Below are 19,245 nucleotides of genomic sequence, written 5' to 3' on the forward strand. Positions count from 1 at the left end.
TGTCATGAGAGGAAGGGTTTTTTATTTCTTGTGATTCAGTTCCTCAGATTTTTGTCATCTTTGCACCTACGGGGCTCATGTTGACAAGCTGTGATTCTTGCTCACAGTACTACACTGGCTAGAAAGTTTGAGTATCAGAGCAGGAACATCATGAGACCTTTTTTCCCTTCAGTTGCCTATCTGATAGGATTAAAAATGTTTTGTTAATATTAATTTAAAATATTTCTGAAATGTTAACAATATTTTCAATATTCTTTTCAATCTTATACTGATTTTTCAGTATTTATCCACCTGTCTATTGCAGGCTGAGGTGCAAAAGTAAAGGGTATGCATCCTTGTAATTACATGTTTGATCTGTTGGAAATAATATGAAAGAGGTAAGGGAAACACTCTCACCACTTTCAGCAGTGGTCGTTTTTTGTTCTTTCAGTGGTAGCATCTTTACTGGTGTGGTTGCCAGTTCCTTTTATCATAACATATCGGGTTTGGATGATGTTTAGTCATCAACATCTGTATCTGAAATTATTTTCTGATTGAAATTCGTAGTACGTCCAGTATCTTTTTCTGTCACTTTGAGATTTGATGATCTGTACAAGAAATGCAAGATAGTGAGTTCTTCCAAAGAGCTGATATGTCTTCATGCATCTTGTTAATATGGCATATCCTGTATAATTTCAGTAATTTTTGTATTTTCATAGCATTTAGGACAAAAATAGACCATTATGGTCTGTATACTACCTCCCTGCATAGCTCAGACCATGGAATTACACCCATTCCTGTATTAAGCCAAGAGCTTCTTTTACAACCCACATTTGTTTATAGGTATAGTGGTATTGGTTTCAGTTAAGTAGAAGTTGCGGGGGGCCAACTTTAGCAACTGTAGAGGCAGAGCCAAAGTTGTGAACATCATCGTTCCTCCTCAGGTCTCGCTGCAGTAGCTGCTTCCTTGTCCTGGCAGTCACAGGTACCTTGGTCATTGCAGCGAGGAGCTGGGCTGGTGAATGTGGAGCAGGAGGTGGCACTGGCCTTGCAGAAGGCATCTGGTGCCCCCCCCCCTTCCCCAGAGAGCGAGGCTGCTCCTTTGGCTGACTTCTCCCAGGGAAGTAAGTTGATAGTAGAGCAAGCTGCAGTGACTGCTCAGTTTTATTAGCTGGTTCCTAACACATTGGGCATGGATTAAGCTTTGCTTTGCTTACTTCTCTCAATTCCCTGGAATTTTATCTCACAATTATTTTAATCATGTAATCATTATGCAGTATAGGTAATCTCAATGTTCCTTAGTCCTTCCAGTGGTTCTGGTTAGAAAGACTTGTTACATGCATGCTTTAATCCTGCATAAACCGAGGCTGCTGTTGAAAAGATTGGTCCCACCTTTTCCCACACCTACAGCTGATGGTTTTTTTACACTTTTCTTGTGTGTTTTGTAGTCACACCAAGAAATAGATTTAACTGGAACCTAAGTTGGTGGATTTTTTTCAGCTGGATCAGCTCCCTGATTCAGCTCATTTCTGGCAGCAGCTCACACTTACTCTTGATTAGAATGACTGTATAACCGTCACCATATCTACCTTAATTAGGAGGAATTACATATATATTTTTACATACATACTTGAGCTTAAAAACATCAGAGCAGCTGTAACTGGATCACACCAAAAGTCCAATATCCTGTCTCTGACAACGGCAATTAAGAAAGAGAGTAAGAAGGCAAAAATGTATTTTGGGAATTCTCCCTACCTGTGACTGTTTGCAGCTCAGGGTGAATATGGTGTCTGTCTTCTCGGTAGCCTCAATGGCTTTCTCTTCCCTGAGTTTGTCTCTTCTCCCTACTAGAAATCCTCTTTGCTGGATAGTGTCTCTGAGTCTACCTCAGCTATTTCTGGGAGTGAAGGTCTTTGAAGATTAACAATATACAGACATACGATATTAAGTATTATCCATGGTTTTTGTATTAAAGGCATGTTTTAGTTTAATTGTCCTTTGTTGTATTTTAACAATGCTGTATTCTCTGACTTGGAGGATGGGTAATAACTTTGGGTTTCCCCAAAGTGTCTCAAAAACTTAGGAGTTTAAGCATGCATTCTCTAAAGTTTACAGGGTAAAATAACTGCAACCTATTATTGACATTTAAACTAGTATTTAATTTTCATACTGCTAGATGGATTTCTTCTGCAGCCTAATCTTGCTTTGCCTTTGGTTGTATGCTACTGAACTAAAAGAAAAACAAAATCAAAACTAGGTAGATGTTTTCACGCTTGTTATACCAGGAACAATCTAGCCATCAGATGAACCATTAATTAATTAGAAGGGTATCCCTTAATACCAAATGAATTCTTCTGCAGTCGTCACACAAGACTTCTTTTCCCTTGTGATGTAATAAGATGTAGGATGATTTTCCTGTTAATGTGAACACATGTGCCAGTAGTGCAGTGTATCAAAGCATTTGTACCTGAAAATACCCATTACACTTACCGCTGGAGAAGTCTCTTACTCTCCAGAATGTCATCATTTTTTTAAGTGTCTGGGCTGATCTGTGAACCCTTTACAAATTGTGCTAGCAAAGGAACTTGAATTGTGTTTTTTAATAAATTGATGGGGAGTCTCTTACTGGAATAATTGATTTTGTTTCTGCACTCCTCTAAGGATTTTTTTAATTCTCATGTTCAACGTATATGAGTAGTTTTGATGCTTTGTAGCATCTCAGAACCATTTGTGCCCATGATTGGCCCAGCTTAAACAGACACAGCCCCTTGGAAATTGTGAGAGATTAGCACCTACAAAAATACTGTACCACGGTAGAAAATCTACTTGGTATGAGGCCGTTGGATGGTCCACCCATCGTTTCTGAGTACTCAGGCGAGGAAATGCAGCTCTGAGCAGTGCGGATCTGCTGTGGCAAGAGTGCTCATCTTCAGTAGTTCCTATGATTTTAATCCACGTGAAAGAAGGCTTTTCAGAAAGTGCTTGCTAGGTGTTAGTAAAGTGTGAACTCCTTCGTAATTTAAAATGACCATCTTTTGAGGAAAAAGAATAAATGGCAGCTTCTCAATCTACAATTCTTACTTATCAACCTTATACTAGGTTTTTCAATGAGTGTATATTAGACTTACTGCCTGCTATTTGGAATGCAACCAGTCATCTTCAAGTCTAATGCACAGTCTTAAATTGCACATACTTTGACGTGTTAGGAACTACCTTCTCCTCAGTACCTGTCTGTGTAATTACTTCAGGCTTCACAAAATTTAACCTTAAAAAACTTTTATTCTTTTTAAAAAAACCTGCACAGATTCACTTAAAAATACCTTTCACACAGAGCATTATAGGCCTTTCACTTCTTGCCTTTCTTTCCCCGTGTTCCTATTTTCAGTGTACTCTAAGTTCTTCTCACTGTCTGTTAAAGCATATTTTCTAGCTTTTATCTTCTCTTTGGGCTGTTCTTTATACAGATAATTAACATCTTTAATTTCACTGTGCATTCCTCTTTTGTTTTAACAAGCTTCAAATTTCATTTAAGTAACTGGGTTTTTGGCAGAAGATATACTATAAGCTTTGATTTTGGTTTTTTTTTCCTACCTCTAATGTAAACATGCTGCGCACCCATTCTAGAGTCATTTTTTTTCTGTCATATTCACTGCAAATGAAGCATGTCCAGGATCAGTTGTATGAAATGGCAAATTATTTAAATGTTCTTTATATTTGATTTGCCTTGGTTTACAGTTGACTACACTTGAACATGCACTTTGTATATAACGTCATTTGTTTTCACTTTGTGTTAGTAGCCCTACTGCCAGATTGTTACTTAATTTAAATTGTGAAGTAGCTTTTGTTGAAAAAAACTTTCGTTAATATTTAGTGGGTCTGTGCTAATTTACATGAGCTGGCAAGGTACCATCTGCAGTTAGTCCCTTGGGTTCCTCCAGTACTTAATGCTCCTAAATGTAGTAATGTTCTTGCATTGAAGGAGTATGAAATGGATTCATAGCTGTAAAGCCTCCAGGAGGTAATAAGATAACTAGCTTCATTATTTCATTCATTGCATCAGACTTTCGCTTTTACTGGCAATCTGAGCTGCTGTTTCTCTTCAATACTATAAAATGTTCGTATTTATCTTTTAGCAGACTTTAAGATGTGAAGGGCAATATATCTGCAAGTCTCTGTGATTGATTTTAAGTTGTTTACTCAGACTATGGATCTATTCTGCTGCTTGCTTGACTTTATATAAGTTCCTTATTTCTATAGACTTTCCTGTTTGGCATATTCTTCAAATTATGCTGCATGGTAGCTCTTAAAACAGATTCACCAGAGAGTTAATTTCTGTGAGATTCTCTTGAAAGCTGTTATGGGCTTTTGAAAATCTCTGTACTGACTATGTATTTGTGCTATACATCATCTGCCATTTGCAGAAGACCTTGATGTTTCACTCAGTTGTCGTAAGAATAGAAGTGTTTTCACATTAAAAAAAAATGCTTAAGAGTCTCATTTTTGTAATGTGTACTTGTATGGACCTGTTACACCAACTGACCCAGAGATGTGGTGCATCTATGTGTATATATATCTATATATATGTTCATATATGTGTGTGTATGTGTATATGCATGAATAGCTGGGTTTTGACAGCAGGGAGTGAAAGAGGGTCATGTGGGTGTTACTGGAGTAATCTTGAGGGTTTATGTAACTGAGCTAGATAATTTTTTACTTTGCTTAAAATTTAGTTCTAATACTCCTTGCCTTACTCCAATCTGGTAAAGAAGATGAGAAGCTACAGAGTTTTTTGCGCAATTTCTCATTTGCTGTGCTTTATAACCTTGTTGTCAAGGGAGCCTTTTCCTTCTGCACGTGCATTGAATTTGGTGAATCCCAAAAGCGTGGATTTCCTGCACCTGGGCAGAGTGCTGTAGCACATGTACTGTAGATCTTGTGCTTCCCAGGAATGCTGAATTTATCATGTTTTTCATGCACAGCATGCAAGTGCACATTTCCTATAGTAAATCCATGCTCTCTGCTGCATCTGAAGGTAAAAAACTTCTGGAAGCAGATGGGTACCACCAGAACGACTCATGCAGTCTAGTCCTACCATCTTTTGTAAGTGTTTTGCAGAAGTAGGCAACAAGACTCTTGTGGGGATGAATTCTTCTGGTGGATGGAGCCCACCTGTAGCTACCTCCTTTCCAAAGGGCTAACTGGTCCTTCCCTCCTCCTGTTACCACATGTGCCTTCACTGCAATATCAATTCTGTGTTTGGGACAGATGACAGAGAGGGGGCAGGGCAGGATATCTCTGGCAAGATGGTGGCCATATGTGGGTTGTTGCCCTGAGTTTGCTCTTTGCTTATGTTTGAGAAGCTCTTGAAAATGGGGTGACTGCATGGAGGCTGCTAATAGGATAAAATCATTCTGGAGGGCTTTCTGTAACCTGTACACTGTTGGTTAGAAATCTTTGTTTTTAATAGGAGTCTTTCCCTCTGTGCATGTTTATGCAAAATAATTCCTTTTCTGGCAATGATTGCTTGTTGCACCATTTGCTACACTATTGCCTGTTTGATTTCTTTTTCACTTGTATTCGACCTTTTTCCTGGTGTTTGGATTACTGCTGATTTTTCTTGGTTCAGTTGATACTTGTCTCTATTTTAGGTCTGATGTGTATAATTTTTTTTTTTTCATCCTAGTGTTTTCACTTTTTATAGCTCTTTTCTGTTACATCAAAAGTCAACAGTTTAAGTTCCAACTGTTGTAGCATATGTAGTCTGGCTTCATTATCTCCTGTTGCCTTAAACTGTAATCTCTAAAAAAATTTACCAACAAGCATGCCAAATGTGCATGAGGAGTTGAATGATGCAGATCTGTGGGTGTTATTTTGATTTTGATACACTGAAAATACCCCTCTCGTTTTTAGGGATTAGTGAATACAATTTGTGTGACTCTCTACTGATGTTGACAGGTCAGGTGCCTGTACGTGACTTGTTACCCTAAGCTCCTCAGACAATCAGTGGAGATCTACTTAGTGTAATCATGAGCATTTTTAAGAAGAAGCCATCTCATCTCACTGTGCATACCTGCTCTAGACAGATGAATTATGCTGACAAATCCACTGACAATATATTGACTATATATATGTATGCATGTGTGCACACACATACGCACTATGTTGAATATAAAGGGAGTGACTACCTTGTGTGACTACACAGGCCGTGCACGTGAAGTTAGGTAAAATGAATCCTACCCAAACATTCAAAATTTTAGTTAAAGCTTTGTCAATCCTCTGCTAGGTCCAGACGACACAGGAGGCAGTCTTTGCCTGCTATCCCTGCTCAGAACCTTCGCTCTGATTTTGCTGCTTTCTTTATCTACTGCTGCCACTAAAGACTCTGCATTGCCTCAAGTCTGGTCCGTGAGTCTTGAGATCAGCTGCTTGTCTTTATTTTTTTGTGAATTGCATTATGATTCTGAGTTGAAAATACCAGTACTATACTAGATAGGACAGAGTGGGCCCTTAGTGCTCAAGGACATAGCATGTGCCTCACAATTCTTTTTGTATGAAGAGACAAAACGTATCAGAAGGGAGATGAGCTGCACTGATGCTATGGTTTTAAGGTAGTGCTGCAAAAATCAATTAAATAATAGTTTAAAAGAAGCAGAAACAAAATTGAAAGATATTCCTGCAGGTGTCTCCCCTCTACTCCCCCTTTTTTTTAGTCCAGATGGGTTCACTGGTGATATTTATAGTACAGTTTAGAAACAGTTGCAGTGGTACAGCTGAAGGGGCAGTATGTTGTAGCAAGAAACAGGAGTAAGACTGAATGTGGAAAGGAGTCTCTCAGGCCAGCCTTGCTTGTACAGGGAATGTTTTATGTGAAGCCAGACTGTGGGCAATGCACAGATGCTGGTGAACTAGTTATTAAGACTCAGGAAAAGCAGCTGAGATTTCTCAGGCTCAGGGAAGAATATAGTAGACTTCAGAAACCAGTAAGAGATGTGTGACAAGAGTGAGCAAAGATAAAGACATGGAAGTATTTCTGTGCAAGCCACATGGCACAGAGTAGGTTTATTCTACCTGAAAGAAGGTGACCAGACAGAAGCATGGAAAATACAAATAGGGGTTTGAAGTTTGTTTCCTCATCTTCCATAAGAGTTAGGTCACATCAAATAGATCTAGCAATTGGCAAGTTTAAAACAACACAATTATTCTTTTTTTTGCAGTGAATAATTAACCCTTGAGAAACACTACTGCAAGGTGATGTAGGTATAAAACTTTCTGGTTTAGGCAGACACATTCATGAGAGAAGAAATATGCTAGGGTCTTAAGGGTCTGGGAGAGTAACTTGGAAGTATCAGTGTATTCTTGCCCTGTTCTTACGCTTTTCCCTATATCTATAAGCCCTGTTGTGCAGGTGAACCTGTGGTCTGACCCAGCACAGCTGCTATTTTCTTCAGTGAAAAAAATAGCTGCTGGCAAGTGCATGTTGTTCTCATATCTACAGTAATACAGCTGTTCAAACAAATCTTTTAAGTTGGTAGTACACCAGCAGTCTGGTCATTAAGTTTTGTCAATATTTGGTTTAGTAAATAATTTTTACATTTGGCTACCTTTGATTTTTATAGGCCTTGGAGAATTCTGCTGATTAGTTGAAATGATTGATACTTACAGGAACAGGTCTAAATTCATTATGAAATAACAGTGAAGCATTCTAGGTAACTGGTTTTGTGCTGCTGCTTCATTTTTCCTCAACTTGTGTTAAGATTAATTAGAGGCCAAGACTTCCTTTTTCATTTCGCCTAAGTAACAGATGGACCTCTTCCTAAGATTGCTTCTCCTACTGGGCATGCATGTGCGTGTGTATTAGTAGACAAAACCTGTAAAAATTTAGTCTCCTGGCAAACTGAATGCTGAATGCTGATTGTTGAATAACATGGTAATACTGGTAAGTCTCATCCTGTCTTGGGTTAAGAACAAGTATAGGGATCTGTGTTAAACATGGAGTGTTTTGGCTCAGTTCAGAGTTGTGTATGTCTCTAGTACATACACAACTGTTTTGCTGCTTCCCTTTTCTTATACATTTGCTAAGGTCCCACTGGTGATCAGGGGAGTTTGCACTTGGATAAGCTAGAAACTGCAGAGGGATTTTTCAAGATCCTATCCTTATATCTACTAGTTTAGCAAGAGGCCAAATTTTTTAAGAGGTTGAATTGTTTGGATTTTGTCTTTTCTGTTAATTCATTTTCATCACGGCTGCATGGGGATATTGGTGGTGGTGTGTGTGTGTCTATTTAGGATTTTTTTAATTAATTTTATAGAAATTCATTGTAAACCTGAACTCTCCAAGATAAAATAATCCATTTGCAAGGTGCGTTCTGATAGCATAATCAGGCTTCTCTTAATGAATGCTGCCACATGTATGGAACAGTAAAGATTTCTTTTTTTTCCTCATAAAATAAGTAAAACGTAGTAATAAAATAAGTAAAACATAGTATTTGGTTACATTAAATATACATAATTCCTTACCTTCAACGTTTATGTAACTGAGGAACTTGGAATACTGTATTTTAGTGACATGAAAGGAAGCCATACTTGTCTTCCTTAAGCATGAAGCAGGCTGAAGAAGGACCTCACACAACCCTCTTGCTTTTCTAGAAGAGTTTTTAAACTTTTACATAGTTCTTTTGTTTGCTTTGTCCTCATTGCTTCATTTTACCTACATCTGGAGTTTTAAAAGTTGTGGATCTGCGCAGCTCTGATAGGTTTCTGTAGGCAGAACTGTAGGGTAAAGTATCTGTATGGGAAGCAGCTATAGGCTTTGCCACATTTCCTTTCAGCTGATGTATATCTGCCATTAACTCTTTCTGATGCTGTGATTGCACTTTCATTTTGATTGGCAAAATTCATTTAGTGCCCTTTCTTATCAAGCTACTGAGGCACATTTTCTGTCCCTGGAGATTAATGTATGACCAATGACAAACGTTTTTGACACCTGTATGCTTTCTGTCCTCCTCCCTGATATTATTCATAATAATGACTGTGTGCTATGCCTGTGTATCAGTGATTACAAAAATATCTCCTGGCTACTTATAGTTCTGAGTGCAGTTTGAAACTGTGACTCGGCTTCATATACTGTGATTCAGGTGGCTTATTGACTCCCAAACACTGTAAGACCAACTTCTGTGTATTATTTTTATTTACCAATTACTCCTCATTGCATTCTGTCTTCCTGAACTATGTACAGTGTTTCTGAATGACTGATACACTACTTTGGCCTTTATAAATTCTGAGATGTTCACTATGCAATATAAATCCAGTTTTTATCCCAAAGTGTTTCTACTCATCAGTTTTCTGGGAATATATGTTGGTCATTCTGAATGGAATCACAGTGTTTGTTTTTTCAACACAATTTCAAAACTGGATAAATACTGTAAGTAGAGTTTTGAGGAATTACAGTAATTTCAATTTGAATTTGTGTTTATACATTTATAATACCAGGAAACGATCCATAGAGTTCTGTTCTCCAACAATATTTGTTCTGTCTCCACCCTGAGAGAAGGTGTATAGATTTCTGAATTTGTACACATGTATAATTATGCAAAATAAATGCTCAGTTATAAAATTATATTCTGAAAAGAATAAGTCATTTGCCTTTAATAAAACACTTTTTAAGAGTCTCTGATAAGTATTCTTTTTTTCTTGACAGTCTGTGGTGGACGACTGGATTGAATCATATAAACAAGACAGGGACATAGCACTTCTGGATTTAATCAACTTCTTTATCCAGTGTTCAGGATGTCGAGGTACAGAACGTTGGAAACAAGTTGTATAGAATAAATCTGACAGTCATACAAACGTGTATTAGTGCAACTGCTGGTAAAGATGTGGGAGACACATGGATTGGTACTCCTCATATGTATGGTTTATATAGAAATATTGTCTACATTCAAGAATAATTTTATTTAAAGCTTGTTTGTCGAGGGCCTACGCTTTCTTTTTCTCACTTTCCTGTCATCATCCTAAAGTGCACAAATCCTCACAGAGGCACTCTATTCATCAGCAAAAGGACACAAAAGATCTGTTAATCAAGGTAGGCGTATCTTTACTTCCCCTTTCTGTTCCTTCCCCTTTTTATTACAAGAATTAGTAGGTGTAGCTATACCCTAACTTTGCTATTTTTTCTTTCTTTCTAGGAAAATGATGGGTTTTTAATCTGAAGAGGAAGGGATCAGGCTTCAGTTGACTTTGATTAGCAAGAAAGATTTCTTCTGGATGAAGCACCAATCTTATTTCTTCCTCTGTAACACTTTATCAAGTCAGCATCAAGTGGCCTGCCTTTTATATCCTGTTTAAGCAGTCTCCATTACCAGGCATGTGGCAGTCAGTCTTTCTAGCATTCTGTTGCCACACTGTACCTTCTAATGAATTTTTCATGTGTTGTCATCTTTCAGTTAACTCAGCCTTGAAAAGAGAGAATGATAGAGCTCTGCTTTCTCAGTAGCACCCAGAACCAAGCAATTTACTGTTTCCTGATGCTTCCTATAATTTGCTTTGAGTAGAGTTGAAAATAACCCACAATTCAGAAATTCTTCATTTTGTAACTGATATGGGAATATACCTTTAGACATCAGATGATCTGGGTAGAAGTCCCTTTTCTTCCTTCTTAAGTGTAAGGTGAAGTCCCAAGTACAGCACCAGAGAAATGTGAGCTGTCAGCAGCTTCAGCAACCCTTTTTCATAGCTTAAGGAAATAAACTTATTTTGTGGATGACATGAAAGACTGAAGCTCTGGAAGCATTCTGTGAAAGGGCTGAAGCTTATTAGGGTTTAGATCACTGGCCTGTGTCAATGTCTGTACTGTTCACACAGATTCCCTAAAATATTTTTCAGATTTATTTGGCAGCTTATGTGAAAGTAGTTGTGTTCTGTTTGCTTTTTTTTTAACACTCTTCTAAAGGTGTATGTGAAAAAAACCAACCCACAAGCTTCTTTCTAAGAATTGGGCTGCATTAAACCAAAGGGATCCTTGGCCATATGTTTTTATTCTTGTTGATGCAAGCTTTTGGTGGAGGCATGTCATAAATATCTTCATTCCCCTGCTGCTCTCTAATTTCTACTTCCTTTCATTCTCCTTGTTAGAGAAAGTAGCAGTCTTATAATTTCAGAAGATTTGTATTTTTTAAACCTCTTGTTACTGACTGATGCAGGCTGAATGCCCGCTGTCAGCCATATGCTGCTGAAGCAATTGCTTCCCAGAAAAGCTTTCTGTTATTGGCTGTGAAGCAGCAGCGCTTCAAGTGGCTGATGTGATTTACTTTTTTTTTTTTAATTATTTTAAAAGGTGAGTTTCTATCCATTTTCAGTACTCTGCTTTGTACCCTCAGGGATGTCTCATGCTTTAGTAGCCTTCTGGTCCTGAACAGCAATGATAGGAGGAAGGAAGCACAAATGACTTATCCCCTGAGTTTATAGTGTGGGGGGATTTATTTCTGTGGTGGAATTTTTGCAGTGAGTACAGTAACAGCTGTAAAACAGGGTTAAAATCCTGGCAGACAGTTCTGTTCTTTCCAATTTCCAGTAACATGCCTGTTTTCTAGAATCATTAAAAACTTGAGAGTGGATTTTATTGATAGTCCACTTAGGGTAAAATGCATACTAAACTGTCCTTAATGGAAATGGGGTATGGAAATCTGGGGATGTTTTGTATTTTGTGAGTAAGACCAAGTTTCTTTTTCATGGGAAGATTATATGCTCTATTAGGACATTTTTATTTCCCTTTAAAGATTTTGTTGACATTCTTGTTTGTTTCCATTTCTGATAAATAACAGCTCCTCATGAATGTCAATGGCTGCTTTATCTTCCTCAATGTTCCTTAATTTTCTTCTTTTCAGTTTGCTCCACTAACACTGTCTCGGATTCTCTGGCCTTCTTTCCCAATGTTGGATCTAAATGCTTACTGATAATATATCTAACTTTGTGATCATTAACTTGGAAGGGAGGAGGACAACTAGCTTGGGAGGAGGTTCCTCAGGAAGCTTTGAAAGTGGTGCTAGGTTTATAAATCTACCATTTTAACAGTGCTTAGAATTATTTGATATCTAACTATATGTAAAATACACTTAGCTTAACTTTTCTTTCAAAAGTTTTAAGCAGGTGAAGAGTGTGTACCTATTTTCTGACTTAAATTGGAAATAATTTAGGCACCAAACTGTTTTATTTAGCAACAGTATTGACCCTGACAAAAATATCTTTCTGTTTAGAGAAACATTGATTTTTATATATTTATCCCATTCTCTTGGGCAGTGCATACGCTTGAATGAACCTCTTGGCATCCTCCAGCTTTGCTTAGAGATGTTCCTGAAATGAGAAGTGGTCTCTTGTAAATATGAATAAGCAGGCATGTTATCTAAATTATTGATATTAAAAAATTGTAAAATTAACAAATTTTTCAGGTGAACTTTAAAGATCTGTGCAACTTAAAATTGAATAAATATAAACCAAATATTCAAGCACGTCTGTCCTTTGTCAACTCTTCTGGGTATCTATTTAATCAGTTACTTTCTATAGAATGTGTTCTGGTTCATACGGTAATGTCCCTTAAAACATGAGAGATTTGGTTTTAGCATGACTTCAGTAATCTTTCTGGGTTTTTAAAGGATCATTTGGTATAAATTAGAAGTTTGTCCTATTGAACTACCAAAAGCATCTCAATTCAACAACTAGATTTGCACGAGAGTTAAAAATCACTATTCATGCCATCTTTCCACTAGTTTGCCTGTTCAATCTGCACATTTGTTGCCTCTGCTGATTTTGTTTACAAAGAAGTGAAAATAGTTTCTTAAAGAATTTTTCCTTTATCTTGCTGTTTTTTTCTTCAAGAATACCAACAAAAATCCCTATCTTTCACAGTTTGCCTGTGTAGTCTTCTCCATGATAGTACATTGTATTTCTGTGACAGAAAAGTGGTTAACAAGGACTGATAAATTCACCTATTCACTTTTAGTTTCCTACTTTTAAAAAATGCATTGCTTCTTCTAGAGGAAGGACCTTGTATCAGATAGTACCTTAGAAAGATGAAAAAGTTAGTTTTCAAATACTTTTTCTTCCTGGAAAAACAGCAAATAAATGCTGTTTCCAGTCCTTGGAAAAAAAATAGGTTGGTTTGTTGGTAGTAGGTATTTATTTTCCACAGTATTCACAATCTGTAAAGCAGGTGGTGTTGTATTTACCTTCTTACTTCTCTGTCAGGAACTTAATTTAGGGTCTTGCATTTTTAGATAACAGGGAACTTTTTGAATTTAGGTTGTCATAATGATAAACCGATTTTTGAAATAACTTTCACTTGGCTGGGGGTAGTAGCGTATCCATACTACTGAGATTCACATTTCAAATGTTGTAGTTTGGTCTGTAGCATTGTGGATACAGGCATCCTCCTCCTCTCTTGCAGAAGAGTTGCAGATCAGTGTTGAGAGTTTTCTGGGGTTTTTTGAGAGCTCTTTTCCATTGCTTTCTTCTTTGTAGGAACATATTTTTGCTTTTTTCCTTTTTTTCTTTTCTTTTTTTTGAACACTTATGTAAAGCACAGCATAGTATTCTGAGATCTTTGAGCTAGTTGCAAGCAAGCTGTAATGTCTAATCAGCAATATGTGTGCCCAGGTCCCAGAAGGATTATAACTGTGTCAGTGTGATGCTGCATCTGGGCTAATTAGCTCTGCCTCTCAGACTGAGTAATTAGCTCAGGTATCATGCTCTGTTGCTATGACAACCAGGCTGTTTCCATTTCTGGAGCTCCATGGATTTAGAGCTGACTTGGGTATCTGCATTGCTGTCTGCTTTTGCCTTCTGTTATTGATATAAAACAAACAGAAAACCCCACAAGCACTCTGACCTTTCTACATTTTAAAGGCGCAGAGCCATGCTTGTGGAATTAATTTTTTTTTTTTTCCCTAACCAGATGCAATTAGTGGTTGAAACAGCCTCTTAAGCTGTGAAGGACAAACCAACCCATCAAGTCCATGTAAGACAAAAAGCTTTCTTTTGCAGGGGAGAAAGGTCTCTCACATAGTTGGGAACTACTTGACGGCTTTCAAGTATATAGTGAAATTATTCCCATTCCTTTTCTCCCATCCCTCTCCTTCCCTCTCATTTATTTTCTGATAGGTAAGCCACAAGCCTGTAAATTATTAAGCAGATTTTCAGAAGTGGTTTGAGCACTGCTTCCCCTGCTAGCCTTACATCTCTCTGTCAGACAGCTCTGAGACACCAGTTACTGATGGAACAAAACTGGTGAAACTCCCTTACTGTTAAATTCTTAGCAGTGTTGTAGCCTTCTCTGGCTTGCAAGGGGCTCTCCATTTAAGTATTTTTGTGATATGGCACACTGAAGTTGTTGTTAGGAGTAGCTGGTGAAGGAAGCAGGTGAATTTCTTTTATATGGTGTTTCTTGTATCTTATTATTCCCCTCAAAAATCTTCTCTTTAGGTTCTTGTGTGGAATCAAATGTTAATGAACAAATGTTCAAACTGCCACCTGTCAACTTTGACTGCTGGTGTCTAGGGTTGGGTTTTTTCAATTGTGAGTAAGCAGGAATCTGTGTATGAACTTTATGCCCAATGCTTAAAGCAGGACATCTTTGTGGAATTTTTCCTTGTGAATCAGGCACTTGGGGATCCACACTCTCTTCCAGCTTGAGCCTTGAATCTCTAGTTGTTCCTTACATATTGTAGTAATGAATTAGCTTGTTTGAATGCAGGATGCATGCTCATTTTGATTTTTATTAATGTTCTATGCCCTTAATTAAGGGCAAGCTAATAGATTTCTGTTTTGCTGAAGGAGATTGAAGGCTAAAACCAGGAAAAAGCACTGTAAAGTGGCCATTGGATGGTCTGGCAACAGAAATGAACAAGCAACTGCTTGCTTTGCTGTTGGACAGGATTTCAGAAAGCAAATTAGCCAGGAAATAGTGTTATTTACTCTTATTAATAATATTTTAATAGGGGATATAACATTGTAAGTAGACTAATGGTTTAAAAAGAAATTAGTCTTTTGTCATTTATTTCTATGCAGTTTTGTTTTGTGATCCATGGAATAATATTGCTCTATACAGATGGATGTTATTGAGCATGGAAAGAAGACTGCTTGATAAATATAATTTCCTGCAAATGGTTGTTTCATACGGAACTGCAGATTTTTCGTGAGGAATGTTGCTGACTTTGGCATGTGTTAAAAGGCTTTATATCTTCAGTCATTCATTTATTAATAAGAAGTTGATATCATAAATGTTTAGTATTTTGAACAAATTAGAAAATAATGCTATTCATTGCATTGGGGCCTGTATTTTTATTAAGGATATAAAGTATGGTTTTGCACAGTTTCTTCAACGAAATCTCTTTAGTGTGCGAGTATAAGGAAGAAGTTGCAAAGTAAAGGATGAATACACATAAAAAAAAATTTATACTTACTCATACATGATTTAAGTCATAGTAATGTCAAGCATTTATGAAATATTTTGTATGCATAGTATACAGAAATAAATACACCTCTAATAACTATATGATGCAGTTAAAAACATGCTGTTAACCACATTCAAAAATAGTAAGGTAAGACTGAAAGATGAAAATGACTTAATTTTAATTTCATGTGTGGTGTAGATAAACCAGATCTGAACTTTCTACTTCTTGTTTCTGAGTCTTGAGGTCATTTTTACAGTGTGTTTATCTTGAAGTGAAAGCCTATAAAATTCAAACTGAAAATAAGATGCAAATTATTAACTGGCTTGGGTGGAAGATAAATCAGATTACCAGACATGCATTATATGTTTCATCAGTTCCGTTCTTTAAATGAAGATAGGTAAGGTTAAAAGGTTCATATCAAACACTTGACAATTAATATGGTTACATCGAAATAAATTTTTTGTGAAATACAAATGGTTGATATTTGTTGACATTCTTGAAGCTAAAGCTTTATTTTCATTTTATGTACTCTTTTTAAACCAAAAAGGTTTTCACTGTTTCTTCCTGTTTGCTGCTGAATGGTATCTGTACTTTTCATCTCATGTGCTCGTTCTTCATTACTATTTTTTTTTCTATTCTTTAGCTCTTCGAAGTTTATTTGACTATGGGAAAAATAGGTACAAAGTTTTTTTTTTTTTGGTTCTTTTAAGCTTTGCATCTCCCTAAGCCTTCTGGAGATGGGAAGCCTTGAAAAAAAAAAAAATCAGATCTGAAAGTGTAAAAAAGATTTGTAGTAGTACATCACATTTTGTAGACACTTGTAAACTAATGGCATCTTTTTCCCAAAAGGTGCATCCTACTACTTCCAAAAACTAGTGGGAAAAAAAATTCAGGAACTTGCTGACCTTTCAGTACAGGAGACATGAATGAAGGGCATACTGATCTGTGGTTTCAAAATCTGAATGAAATATCTGTGGTGTTGAGGTCTGACTTCAGTCCAAGATTTCACCCTATGAATTGGTAACAGGAGCGACAGTAATTTAAACCAAACATATTTGTCTTTATTACTTACTGCCTGAATATATTGAACTATTCATGTTTCATGTACAACAGCAGATCAAAAATAAACTGGCTTAAAATCAGCTATTAACTAATTTATTAATATGAATTAATATAAACTTTCAAATAATTAATTGACAGAACTTGCGATACTAGAATATTTTAGAGCAAATGTATGATGTAAGGAAAGACAAATTACCTTTGAAATGATAGTCTAAGAGCAAGTTCTGCACTGCCAGTTCTGTATAATATGTTCAGATCTCAGCTGAAAATCAAAGCACTCCTTGTAAGCATGGAACAAAGTCTACGTTCTACTCCTGTGTACTACTTAGTAAATTCATAGCTTGTAAAATTATTTTTGGCACTGCTCATTGGAGATAAATTGTGTAAGGCTTTCAAGTATTACTGCTTGTTTTCCACTATATTCATTTAATGACATACATATCGATCTGGAAAATGGTAATACTCCTGTGAATACAAAGTTACTATTTGAGAAGTATGCTTTAATGCTACAACTTTTTAAAAGACTAGCAATAAATACCTCTTGATGTTAGTAATTCAGAATAGTTGCTGTCTACTAGACACAGATCTGTGTCGTTTCCTCTTTATGCTTAGTTTGTTTTCTGTATAATACAAATTTGTTAAAGGAGGGACATCTCTGTACTAAGCAAATAAGAAAAAGCATTAGTTTGATTTTTTTTGACAGTATTGTTCTAAGACTTGTGAGCAAATTATGCTGGTACATGAGTTTGTCTCTACCTATGCGTTAGATGCATTGCTGGATTTTTCTTAGATGACATAGATCGTACTTTCTGTGAAGACAGGAACTAATTATGAAAAGCAATCAAATACCACTAGATCTTAGCACTTTCTTACTGGATTAGAAATAGGAAGGATCCTCAAGTCTCAAGTGTTTCCAAAGATGTGAATTCTGCTGAAGGTTGAGTCTAGACCAAGGGTAGGAATTAAATTCCAAAAATGGCATTTCTCTCGGCCTACACTGTAATCACAATTCTCTCCCTTTTGCATTAAGGAAGCCATCGATTTATTAAGTGCAATGCTAGTACACACTGCGGTAATTACTTTTGAAGAGAAAAAAACAGGGATGATTAAAAAGGTCTACATCCTAATGAAAAAGCCTTATTCTCTGGCAGAAAGAAAGTGGTTAAAACAAATCCAATATTCTCTTAATCTGCAAACATTCAACAGTAGCTGGATATAGAAGAAAAAGAGCAGCTTGGGTTTCAAAGAAGATACATCTAAATTTGGAAATAGAAGAAGTGGGCTCTTAAACAGCTACAATCCTGCTCACATTCCACTACCACTTACTTCGTTCCCTATTTATATTAATCTGATCATATTGCCTCGGGCATCTGTAACCTAAACCATGACCAGCTGAGCCTTACAATTTTTCACCTCCTTTTAACTGGAAGTTATGGCATTTTCTGGCACTGCTAGGGTGAAACCTATCACAGGGAAGACGGGTGCAAATGGCCTTTATCTCCACACTGTCATCTTTTCCTTATTTGCAACGAGCAAGAAGCATGGTGGAATGTTTTTGGGTACCTAGAAGGGTGGTAAAGGGAGTCATACAAAACTATTATTGGACCTTGCAGGAACAGTGAGGAGCTCCCTTGCCAGCAGTCTCTGTACCCTTGTTTAAACAGGGAGCTGATAACCCCCAGCAAAGCTGAACCCAGTTATTGGATAACTGTCATCAACTGAGAAGTGAGTAGTGGAGAGTTTCGCGCTTCTTTCAGTTAGCACCATTAGCTTACATTTCAGCTTAGAACAACTGGTACTTTTGCTCTCCACCTGTAGCATTGGATCCTGATTTTTCAGTTCACAACTGCCTGATTTCGTAAAGGGATGAACGCAGGAGTTATGAGTTTAAAACACCTTTGGCTGATTAGAAAGCCTTTTCTCTCAGCAGTAGTCTGTGGAGTTTAATAGGCACCATCTGTTGTGGAAGTAGGCTTCTACAAAGTCATAACATCATCTTTTGAAATACCTGTAATGTAGTTTGTCAGATTTACCACAATCTCTACTGTTTATTTGTTTATTTCATTGTTATTGAAATAAGTGTTCTGGATAACGTATAAGTTGTTGTGACTTAGGAAACTGTGATAATGGGAAAAGAGCCTAGAAATATTTTTAGCAACTTTTGGGAATGAAAACTTTTTGTAGATAATCTTTAACTACATAGATACAGCCAATAATGTTGTTAGTTGAAATAACCTTTTTTTTTTTTTTTTAGACTCTAGAAATTATGAGATCCCCAGTTTTTCAAGGATTAAACCACTAAAACAAGTTTTACTTCAGATCTAATTTACGTTAAGAATACATTTCCTTTTGACCTTGCTTATTCCCAGCACAGACTTCTGGATCAAGGTATATTTAGCCAACTATATGAATTGAACCACGAAGTAATACAGGTAGCTCTGTGATAAGAGGTAGTGGTGAGAAATTTATAAGACATAAACAAAAAATGACAGTGATTTCAAGAGAATTGTTGGCATTATGAATTGATTGTTCTTGAAATTTAGTAAAACCGAATAGCAAGAAGTTCTTTAAAACTGTTGGAAATAAGATACCTACCTAAAAATTAATTATCTGCTTGGATTATTAATGTATAGAAAGAGAAGTTAATGAATACTGGAAGTTTCAGAAAGACTAAATGATTTATTTTCTATCATTTCTTACCACAGATAATGATGGATAGGGATCTCAAGCAAAAGGATACTAAATACATAAATGATCACAG

General features: G+C 36.7%; 1 protein-coding gene across 1 annotated transcript in view; it reads left to right on the forward strand.

The window, feature by feature from the left end:
- Positions 1 to 19,245, forward strand: part of STAG1 (stromal antigen 1) — a 197,613-nt gene that overhangs the window by 61,498 nt on the left and 116,870 nt on the right. The window contains exon 5 of the mRNA XM_010561136.1: positions 9,677 to 9,773. Coding sequence (XP_010559438.1) covers positions 9,677 to 9,773 — 97 coding nt within the window. The remainder of the gene's footprint in view (positions 1 to 9,676; positions 9,774 to 19,245) is intronic.

Source organism: Haliaeetus leucocephalus, unplaced genomic scaffold (assembly GCF_000737465.1).
Source record: "Haliaeetus leucocephalus isolate CR32 unplaced genomic scaffold, Haliaeetus_leucocephalus-4.0 Scaffold143, whole genome shotgun sequence".
In the NCBI taxonomy this organism is placed as follows: Eukaryota; Metazoa; Chordata; class Aves; order Accipitriformes; family Accipitridae; genus Haliaeetus; species Haliaeetus leucocephalus.